This window comes from Corapipo altera, unplaced genomic scaffold (genome assembly GCF_003945725.1).
Source record: "Corapipo altera isolate COAL_440 unplaced genomic scaffold, ASM394572v1 55, whole genome shotgun sequence".
Lineage (NCBI taxonomy): Eukaryota > Metazoa > Chordata > Aves > Passeriformes > Pipridae > Corapipo > Corapipo altera.
The window spans coordinates 3,646,419-3,658,631 of record NW_020884882.1 but is presented as its reverse complement, the minus strand read 5'-3'; the positions used below and the strand labels follow the sequence as shown (position 1 = coordinate 3,658,631).

Here is a 12,213-nt window from a genome sequence, read left to right as displayed (position 1 = left end):
GATAAGTTACTTACCCTACTATTACTATTACAAAATCCAATAAATTCCATCCATTTCTAACATATGCATTGGGGTGTAATAATAATCCATATGCTATAATCTTCAAAAATGTTTCAACTGTAAAAATTATCAGGAAGGCATATTCTACTTTTTCCTGTAGAAGACAAAAAAGTACAATAAAAGACAGTGTAATGTAACAGCTTTTCACTAGTTCAAATTTGCAGTAAGAGGGTAAGTTGTATTGATCAGGACTAAAGAGATACCTCCATGGCAGTTTATTTTACAGGTTTTGTTTGCATAACACTTAATGATAACTACTGACAAGGTTATAATTACATAATTGCATGAGATTTTCTTGTTTTCACACTCTGAGAGAAAAAACAGCTCTGTTTCTGCAAACATGGAAGTATACTGTACCTTTAGCTTAAGCAAATAGTCCCATCCAGGTCAATAGGATTCTCTGCACTCATTAAAACCGGAAAATGCTGTAGAACAGGGCCCTGGAAATACCCTCAGAAGGCAAGCAGTGGTATACTTAGCATTCATTATATCAGCCTTTATTTAACTAGGAGCTACAGAGTTCTACCTAATAAAGAAGGTTAAGATGGCATTATCCCACACTAAGGATATTCAAAAAGTTTTAAGTTGTTTAACAGAGTGTTCACTTAATTTTGAACTGTCTTACAACTTCTTCATCTTAATGTAAAAGCTTACTTTAACTTATTCTTTCTTTCACATCACCACAGTTTCTTTAAATCACCCCATTATGTTCGAAGCTTTAAAGTACTGTGTTGCCACCTGGTATCATTGAAGCTCCAACTTCATATTTGTTTAAATTTTTTTTTAAATGTTATTAGTTTCTGCATTTTACCAACATTCTTACTTTAAGCAGAACTATACAATGAATCTCTTTTCCTAGCTAACTAGGTAATATTTATGGGGCTTCTTCTCTCTACAGTATTAGCATACTTGATTTGGATAAATGGTAGAAGTCACTGCTACCAAAAGAGATCAGTTAAGATGTCTGTTCTTCTTACCTTCAGATATCATCACTTTGTATAATACTTTGTTTAGTTACCTATTGCTACTCAAATATTACAGCCAAGAATAAAAGGTACAAAGTGGATGATTCATTTTTTGAACTTGTTTGGGAACACACGATGTTGTTCACTTATCACAAGCAGTGTTAGGTACATGGACTGCCCAGTCAGGATTACAATCTTCTACTGTCATACATTCAAAGAGAGCATAGACATAACGCAGAAAAGTACATGATCCCTATTTGTTACACATCTTGGCACCTTCATATACAACCAAAGAGGAAACCAAGCCTCAACCATTTACAATTTAAAAAAAAGACCTTGATATTCTCACATGCAAGGTCTTTAACTTGGGAAGATAGATTTCTTTTCCTCCTGAAAAGGCCATTTAAGATGTTTACATATGGGATGTGATATATCTATAAACCTGACACTGGTGACCGAACAGATGCAGAGGCTTATCAATAAACTATGTACTCCTCATCTATAATAAGCAGCACCCTGGGATCACTCTGAGAGGTAAGGTTTCTTCCTGGATCTCATCTCCTGCTCAGCTCAGTCCTCTGCTCCTGCCTTTTTCCTCTCCTTGGAGCTCACTTCATGAACACTGTAACACTTCACCCAAGGCAGTTTCTCCTCAGCTACTTTACATTTTGTATGGGATCTTCCAGTACAGTGACACTGATGGACATCCTCCTTCTCCTCAAGCTTCCTAATATTGCCTTCAAAATTGTCTCTTCCATTTACCCATCAATTTATCACCAGTCAGCTACAACAACTACTTCTTAACAAGGGTGAAGTGGCCTGACAGAAGAAATGTGAATGGCTTGTGCACCAAAATCCATCAAACCTCTTTAGCTAGAGAGCACCACAGAGATTACAATAATATGGATTATCAGCATTCCTGAGAAACATACTCAAAAAATGCTTAAATACAAGCAAATCCTACCACGTACACATTCTACAATAACAGCTATTTTTGTCTCCCTGCATATAACTAAGTCTGCAGCTTGGATATAAAACGACAAATAATGTAAGACAACATAAGGAAGACAAAAATATTATGGTTGGCATTTGCTGTGGGCAAAATATACATCAAAACCATAGTAGTAAGAGAAAAAGTGAGACAAAAGATATACGTTTCACATATACAAGATTGCAATAGCTTCTTTACTTAAAAAGAACACAGGATACAGGACTGGATGGGGCCTCCTGGATCACCATGTCCAGTGTCCTATTTTATAGGTAAACATGTAATTTAATTCCATCCATCAGCCTACCAGGTTCCACCCTAAAAAGCATCTTTGCCATTCACAGTTCCCCTTCAAAAAATGTTCTAATGCTCTTCTGCTCTTTGGGCTACACACCAGTCCTGATGCCAGTGTAACCTGCCTAATGGCCACATACCCCTGCAGTTCATTTTAATGGGACAGTTCAAATCTAAACAACTCTACCCTATCACTTACCATCCATTTTTAAAAGGTAATATTGGTCTTGTTCCTGTTTATTTCATTTCTTTTATGGAAAAGGAGTGTTTCTTATTTCCTAAACAGTATTGTAAACATTCTATTAAATCCACATGGAAGGTAGGATAATCTCATTTTTAAACCAACCAGTGGGTTTAAGGTCAGTGTGTGTCACTTGCCAGATGGACCACAAGAAACCTTGACAGCTGCACCAACAGAAGCCACATGACTCTCACCAAGGAAAAATGTGAAGTGCTGCACCTTAGGTTAAATAATCCCACACCAATATGGGCTGAGAAAGGACCTGGAAATCACAGTGGGCATCAAGTTAAATATGTGCTCATTGTAAAACAGACAAATTCCATACTGGACTGTATTAGGAACAGCATGGTGACCAGACAGAGGGAAATTGTGATGCGTCTCTACTGAGTGCTGTGAGGCTGCAACACTTCTACAGTTTTGCATCTCTTGGTTCAAAATGAGTATTGAGAGTGTAGGTTCCAGAAAAGGAAAGATTTCCTCTCCAGCAAGGAGAATCTCCTCTCCATCCAGAGGACCCCAAGAGAAGAGCTAACAGTAGACTACAACTAGTACAAGGGGGATACAAAGACTATGAAGCCAAATGATAACTAGCAGCACATGGGAAAATAAGGAGACAGTCATAAGATGCAAGTTTGGAGGTTCACAGCACATTAAGAAAGTTTCTTTATCAGAAAGGTAGGGCAGAATGGGAACATGCAGGTTTAAAGCAGGAAGTTTTGAAGATGCAGCTATAGAATGGTACAGCTGAGCTGATCTAATGCTGGCAACAGTCCTGCTGGGAGCCAAAGGAAAAGGTAACTTCCAAAGGTCTCTCCCAGGTAACAGTTGTGTAACTTCTGTCATTCTGATATGATTCTAATAATTCTTCCATGATCACAGGGAAAAGTAGGGATAGATTCAGGGCATGTATGACTACCCACACCCACTGCGCATTCAACATCTAAAAGCTCCCACATTTTACACAACTTTGAACACTGGGAAAGTTTTCCTTCCTTTCTGAAGAACGGAAATGTTTCCTTCCATCCTTGTTCCCTGTTGTAAAGCACATATGTGAATGGTTCTGGATTTTGCCCCTAGAAATATATATTCATAATGGCCACGAGATAGAATCAGGGACAATGCTATTAATGTAACCAATAGCACAAGAAAAAGATGCTTTGTAAGAGCAGCCACTGGGCAATCCCAGAGCCACAGTTCCTTGAAAACCTTGAGAAAAGGAACACAGATATTTCTATACAATTGTACATCTACAACCAAAGAGGACTATTATTTTTTCAGTGTTTCATTTTTCCTTCCTTTCATGCTCTCACACACTCAATTTTTTTATTTTTTTTTCTAAATAACAACTTGTGTCTCCCACAGAGGCTAGATGAATGACTTGGCCCTATAGTTAACAATATTCCAAGTACAGGCTGTGCTTTCCTTACAGACTGTTTGGCTCTTTAATAAGTAGGCAGCCAACAGATGTTCTCACATGAACTGCAAAGTTAACAACCTGCTCACACTCAGGAAGGTTCTGGCAGTCCCTTCTCACACTTGGGTAATTTCTTGCCAGTCACCGTGGACATCAATCTTTTTGCCTCTGCAACCCTGATACATCTGTAGGCCACACATCATCTTGTATGTCCAGAGTTTAAGCAACTATTACTCAAGATTATATGAAGTTTCATCCATCACATCATTTTCAATATTACTGGAAGAGTTGTAGAGGTGGGGTTGCTAGGTAAAACTAAATATAAACCAGTAAAAGATAAATGCAAAATACAGACTGAAGGTTGCACTTCTAGCAGGTTGTGATGCACACGTTTATCTGCTTTATTTTCTTCACAGCGGAGAAATCCCTACATTTATTATTTTGTTCAAATTAGTTGAGATCTTTAAGTGAATACTTTATTGCATTAAAAGGGGAAGTAGAAACACTGAGAAAGAAAACGACAGAAAAAAAAAAGGAAAAAAGAAAGAAATACATAAGACTGAGTACCTGCACAACAAAAACTGTATTAAAAGAAACTGAGAAGGCTGTTCGGTTCTAAGAAATTGCACAGATTAAAGTACAAATAGCACATAATTTCTAACATCTATTATTCCATTTGGTTCTATATTGCATCACAAAATTAGCAGAAAAAACTGACAGCTGTAAACCTATAGAAGATATGAAGCACAACAATATGTCTGCATTACAAAGGATCTAATCCTAAGGTTGTATAGATTTACAGTTGTTTGCTCACTGACTTGGTACCACACAAAGCTGGGTCATCTCTCCTCACAGGCAGCTGATTCCTGCAAGGCTGTCTAACACTTTTGTTAATGTTGCTCAAAATCTTCAAGTCTCAGCAATCACTTTCTGAATATATGATGCAACAGGACTGGTGAGATACAGTTCCTTTCTGATGGAGCCCAACGAGCTCCACTTTAATACTGATCATGGAGTACAAAACAAAGGCTACCCTTCCCCAGTGAGTTTAGGTGAAATCATTAGAATTTCATTTTCTTAAAAAATAAAAAAAAAATTTTGCTTTCTTATTTTAAGTAAATCAGCTTAGCAGAAACCCTGTTGCTCAGGAAATCTTTTTTTTCCCCCACCCTGGCCAGATGGTGTACATTAGTCATCATTTATCTCCATATTTTCAAAATCTCTGAAAGAAATATGCAAAGCTACTGTTACATGTCGTAAGGTGATGCACTACAACTCTGTGTTTAACTTAAGATGCTTCACAAAATAATTGTTTCAAAATAATAAGTAATTAATTTGCAAAACCTTAATCTATTCTGCTATGTAATTAAGTCTTCCCATATTAATTTCTATTCCCTTGGCATCAGAGATGGTAATTATTTCTTAACTGAGAAAACACATTTTTGCATCCAGAGTAATACACCTGTATCAGAGTAAAAACCTGCTTAGCAGAAAAAGTGGCTCCCATTAAGCAAAGTAAACTGATAAACTTCATAAAGTTTAGACATAACACAAGATGCTCGACATTATTAATTTGAGAAAAAAAAAAAAAGAATCAATCGTGTGGTATTTAATAAGTTGCATGGTCAATCTCTCAACAACATATAAAGCTGTTTATCTTTTTGACAAACAGCCATTCTATCAAGTTCTGCCACTGGGAAAACGTAGCATCTATAAGACAGAAAAGTAACTGAGTTCTGAATTTTAAAATATAATTATTTAACTTTTCACCTCATGTACCTTTAGTCCCACAAAAATCATCTGTGACCTACACCACAGTAAGAATGGAAAAAAAAAATGGAAAGTAAACTTATTTATTCCCACATGTGAAAAATCTTACAGTAGTTTCCCAGTACAGAAAATGAAACAAACATGGAATCCATATACCTGGTAAAAAGAAATCCACATGACTAGCTTAATTTCATCACCTTTAAAAACAGAAACAAAGTAATTTACTTTCAAGAATAGACATGTAAATTACTCTCCAGTTATGAGAAGAATTAGAATTATTTATCACTCAACAATTTGGTGAGAACAATTGGATTAACTATGTCTTTAGATACATAACAAACAAGGCAGGGAGAGTTCTAAAAACAGTATTTTAAGGATTTGTGTTCTGATCAATCCAATTAAATCACATTGTACCTTCCTGAGCAGTCCTGACCCACCAGAGGGAATGGAACTACTGGTCTCAGCTATGTCAGAAGTCTGCACTTGGAAGTGCAGCTTTGCTTCCTGACAGTGCTCTGCAGTAACTTCAGAAAATAGAACCATGAACCCATCCCTACACTTTTTTAACACAGACGTGGGCCAATAGACATTATTTCCATACTTCAAGTGCACGTGACATTTCAAGTACGTGAGACCCTTTTATGTCTGAATACATTGAATGCATGCAAAATTCAGGGCAAGTCTGGGCAGGAATTTGGCATTAGGCCCAGAGATATCTCCAGTCTCTTTATAGGACACCATCATATTACTGCTGATCCAGATGCTTTGGCAGTTTGGGACATCTGATGGCAAGGCTGAGACTCGAAAGTCAAAACCAAATGCAAACTCCATATTAAGGAGTAGAAATAAGCAGGTGTTGCACAGCATAAACATTCTTACAACAGTTGTATATAAAACCAAAGGGATTTCACATTCCTGGTACCACTGCCACGCAACAAATCTCGCTCTCAGAATTTTCACTGTTTCCAAAGAGGACACAAAATCTTTTCATCTTTTTTGAACTGTGAAGTGACAATTGCTTGGTATAGCCCCAATTAACAACAGTTCCATTCTCCAGGTCTCAAGCAGGCATTTATGTTTGCAAAAAAGAACATGCAATAAATCAACTCAAATAATGAGCACAGTAAACAAACAAAATGGATGTGCCAGCATTACGCTGAGTTGTAATTAAAATTAAGTGCAATTAAGTTTCTTAAAGTTGGGGGTTTTTTTAATCAATGTAGTCTGAAGGAGCATTTTAACAACTTACATCACTGAAATAGTATCTCAACCTTCAAAGGCAATTTCAGGTAGCAGTAATGCCTTTACTTTCATCTGACAGACTCTGGCAGCCAGTGGTAGATGAATAAGCAGACCATGTTTAACACTGTGATAACTTCTTTCATTAGTTCCTGCAATCACCTCCTCTAAATGCACAGAAGACCTGCATTTCATCTTTGAGTGTGATTGCTTACCATATTCTTAATCATGCATTTTCCACTTTACTTTGCAAGTAACACAATAACAATGTCGACACCTCTGTTCCGTAAATAAGAGTTTGTACAGAAAAATGTTGCATCCAAATGACAAATTTTCACATCAATTACCAGGCATCTGTGTGGATTCATGCTGTTTTTGTTCATGTACAAGTTCTATTTAGTACATGTTAAATAAGAATTTTCTGATCATAGCATTAAATAGAAAAAAATCCAAAATTCTTTCCTATGTTTTCTCCTATGTTATATTCAGGCAGAACTCTACTCTCTGACAGGTAATACAGAGTTTTGCTGAATAACAGCTAAGTGCAAACAGTAGACATCCATTCTGTATGCACATTATTAAATCCACCATTTACACTCCCTTACACACCCTTACAGAGACACAGACAACCTTCCTGTTGCTTATTGTTCTGGAGGAACGAGATAAATGCTGTGATTTTGAAAATTTACTCAAACTACTAAAACTGTAACAGATCCACCACAAATTTACCATGTACTTAAAATTTATCAACCAAGGGAAAATGAACTAATCACTTTGCACTGACTGCACACTTGCAAGGTGTGGAAGGCAAGCTGGAGAAATGCTGGCAGGTGGTGACACAAGAGCTCCAGCACTAAATCCATACAACTCCTATTGAAGACTGAGCACAGTGCCAAAGAATCTGAATTGCACAGCTGAGAGCAGGCCAAGTAAGCAATAAAGAATATAACTAGAACAGAATCCAATTTACTTGGGTGCCTTTCTGCCACCCTCTAATTCATGATATTCACAAAAAATAAGGTTACCACAATAAAGAAAGTAGAACAGAATATTTGGGTATAGTGGCACATTGTCTCATAATTTTACCTTGCACAGTTGACTAGAGTCAGTGTCAAGTGATGAATTAAACCTGCACCTAGTCATAAAACGGCATTAACATTAAACATATTTTGTTACTTGCTAATAGTTTCATTTATTTATAAGACAGCAGGTTTTAGCTAAAAACCAGGGGGTGAGAATATTACTAGGTATCATGTAGTTTAGTCAACATCTTCAAGTTCCAAGAATTTAAAAATCAAGAGAATATTTTAATCCCTATAAATTCACTGTGACCATGCAGAAACCCATGAGTAGAGAACACACAGGAGCACTGACAGCAGTAAATCCTCTATGGAATATTTTTTTTTTTTACATATATGTTGGAGCTTGGAAAACTTTCAGATGTTACAAGACTAGTAACAAGTCTATTTTTTATGTTCCACGAGTGTTTTGTAGATATAGACTTCCCAGAACACTTAGGGAGAAACAAAAAAAACAAGGGTGAAATAGTTAAAAAACAAACAAACAAACCAAAACCAACTCCAAAACCCAAAATAAATTGTTTTTCCTTAAAAGAGAAAAACTCCAGACCAAAACCTCATCAATCAAATCTAACTATAATTAGTGCAGTTCAGCATTTCACTACAAAACATATAAGAAAAAATAATACTCCTGTGAGAGCTTTTCCCACTTTTTTTTTGGCTAATCAGACTTCAAAAACATAGATACTGTTTATAAATTCTTTTTAAAACTGCCATAAACACTTAGCCAACCAATTCAGGTGATGCTGCAATAGCCTAGATTTAAACATATACATTTTTCCTATGTTCACTTTCTAATAGTTTCCTAGTTTTCCAACCTGTGCACTTCCTTCTTTGACTAACACAGTTCTCCAATATATAGGAGTGGCCCTCACATCAGTTATGGTCACTTTGTGCTCAGCTTTTATATAGGGGAGTTTGCCAAAGGAAAAGTCTGTCCCAAAAAACAGCCTGTTTTCCAGGAGATCCTTCATGCAGGCATTCTCAGAGTCACCCTGAAGGAATATGGCATCCCAGTGGAAAAGGAAGTGAAGACCAAAAACGTAACATTTCTGTGGGTTAGGTACTCATTGACAGCTCTGTAATGACCCAGTGCTGTTTTTCAAGAATGTCAAGGACTTTCTGGGAAAAAAAAAATTAAAACAATATGGAGAACAGATTGGGTTTGTAGTTCCATTCTGCACTGATAGTGTCAGCCAAGAAACAGAACAATGACATTCTTTGAGTGTTTTTTTGCCCAAGATTTATTCATCTGATTGCAAATCTAATTTTCACTTTCATTACAAAAGAACTGGGCAAATCTGATAGCGCAGTTTCATCACAATACTTTACTCATTAATCTGTCAGATATATGACTACAGTAGCTTTTTGCTTTTGTCAGATTAAAAACTACGCAACGATTTGTTAAAAATCGACCCAATGGGACAGTTTGTTTTTCTAAATACTTCTAGTAGACTAGAAACTTCCATTATGTAAGGATGAATAATTTAGTTTAGTAGGGTTTGTTTGGGGGTGTTTTTGTCTGGTTGGTTTTTATTACTGTGGAAAAGGTTTAAGAAACCTCATGAGTAAGGCTTTCAAAAACTCAAACACACCACACCTACCCTATGCCCTGATCTGACTTTGAGGTGAATACAAAGGGAGTGCATGGTTAGGCCTGTTATTTTATTGGAGATTTTCTAATCATCCTTCTCAGGTTTTAAATGACAGAGCCCTGGACCAGTGGTCAATCAATATCCTACACTTGTGGTCTTACTATTGCCCCTTGAAAACCAGCAAGACGGAGAACATTTTCTTCAGCCCTCTGCTTTTGGAGAGCAGCCAGTTGCTATGACCAGGGCTGGGTCTTCTGTATCAGGACTGCCTACAGAATTAAAGTATTATTAAAAAAAAAAAAAAAAAAAAAAAAAAAGGTTTTTAAAAGTAGTAGAGGATGTAAATCCCTTATATCAGTAACAATGTTAAGAAATTTGATCAGAGAAATCTGTAGGGAGTTCCTACTTTCTTGTTTAATACATCCTAACATCAGATGATATGATGTGGATATGACAACTCTATACTGAGGAGAAGGTACACCTGATAAATAACTTTTAGTGTGAAATATCTAATGCCTTTCTGGGAACAACATGCCACAAGCTCTATTATCTCTTTGGAATTATTTTCTTCTAGAAAGAATTTCTTAACTCCACAGATACACTTTCATTTACTCTGTATTTTTCAGTAGGTAAAATTGCACTAAAAACCACTGAAAAAAATGTAGGAAGATTGCATTATTTATGAGCAGACAACCTGCCAGAGCATTAGGAGTCATAAACTACAGAAGTGTCAACAGCAATGATGCCAATGAAATAGATTTTCCACTAAAGAAGCAGGCAGGATAGAACATTCCTCATAGACACTGTTCAGAACAGCGATGTAAGGAACCAAAAACATGTATTTATCCAAACTGACAGGAGAATGGTCTACAATAGCCATGAAAACGTTAAAGCACAACTTTATCCTTGATTGTCTCAGTTTGCTGAACAAATTCTTCCTAGTACTTTTTCTTCTCCTGTGGTTGTTTTTCAACCAAATGGTTGAAGTGTCTATTTAATAAAAATTTTATTCGACAGCAAAAAATCAAAGCTTTTCCACTGACAAAAGACTTTGTTTTGAAAGAATGTCTTATAGGAAATTCCAGATATGCAAAATTTCATGTGGCTGTAGAAACTGATATTTCCCTGCAGCAATAAAATGCAGGGAGATTCCCATTTTGTGTGCCCATTAAGTATTTGGATAACTATGAAAGGGAAGATTTCTATAGTTCTTCCAACTTGAACAGAAGGCTCAATGAACATGGAGACATTTTCATTACACATCTGAGGGTCAGATTGCTCTGGCTGTTCCATAACAAAGAAAATGTAGATTTGTAGAGAAGAAAACAAGGAGAAACGTGCTCTTCTGCCATGACAGTGTTCAACAGAAGCACTTTGCTCCATTGCAAACAGAGCACATGGAGAAATACTAAGAAGTGGAATAGCTCTTTATAAGCATAGAGGAGCTCCAAGAAAAATTCAAAAATAGCACAGCTAAACCACTGATTTGTACCCAGCCCACAAACAAGACCCATGCTTTAAATTCATATATACATTTTAATTCATACACCTGCTTTAATTTCAGCCACATTCAGGTACAAGACTGATCCACTCTTCTGAAAATTCACTAAAAAAATTAAAATATTTAGTTTATAGTTCTAGTAACAGCACCACCATGAAACCTTACTCTTTTCTTCCTTCTAACCATGATAGCAAAGTGTTCAACCAAAGTAACACTAAATGCACTAATTTTGAAATACTACTGATATACATTGCTAAGGTACGAGGAAAACTTGCCACAGTAAAAGCAAAACTGAATAAAGTAAAAAAAAAAAAAAAAAAAGTTTTGTTCACTTCTTGTGATCTGCAGATCAAACCTTACTGGTAAAACCCTTCCACTTCTGATAGAAAGGAAGACATGAGTCTGCTTGCCCTGAAGCCAAATTTCTTTCTTCTCTACAAATGAATCTGTTTTCGTATTACCCTGTGGAATATTAAGAACATTATTTAGGGTCCCTCCAGTGCCTTCTACAATTACAATTCCAGAGTCTGCAAACGCCTCTAAGTGCATCTTTATAATTTCAAAGTTGCAACACAAAATCATTTCCTTCCTCTCATTCCCGTACCATTTGGCATCCCAGGGGATGTATTTAAGTTTTGAATGTCTTATTTCATTTTCCGCTTCTGCAAACAGAACACTTGATCAGGAAGATTATTTTGTTATTATTCCCATCTGAACTGCATCTAAGCCTGTTTTAATTTATTCCCTTATCTGGAATATCAGTTTTGATTTCCAGAGAACTCACTGTCCACATCAATATATTCAGTATTCTGTCACTGTTTCAAGTTCATTTCCATTATCATTATAAGACAGTTTGAGAATACCAACACCTGCTTTTTCTCCACCTATAAAACTGCTTTACAGATGATTTAGAATGTCATAATCCCTGTGACTTTTCTCCCAACTATTCAGTGGGACAGACCCTAAAGAATATTTTAAAACTATATTCTTGAAAGTAATTACATGAAATGAGTTGTTATCTCTCTACTGGAAATATTAGGTTTTTTCATCTTAAGAACCCAAGTCTA

The 12,213-nt window shown here is 36.3% G+C and overlaps 1 protein-coding gene across 12 annotated transcripts in view; it reads right to left on the bottom strand.

Moving 5' to 3' along the window:
- CACNA1D (calcium voltage-gated channel subunit alpha1 D) overlaps positions 1 to 12,213 on the bottom strand; it is a 173,098-nt gene that overhangs the window by 109,926 nt on the left and 50,959 nt on the right. For all 12 annotated transcript variants that reach the window (XM_027640415.1, XM_027640418.1, XM_027640426.1 and 9 more), the window contains exon 4: positions 15 to 154. In XM_027640415.1, coding sequence (XP_027496216.1) covers positions 15 to 154 — 140 coding nt within the window. The remainder of the gene's footprint in view (positions 1 to 14; positions 155 to 12,213) is intronic.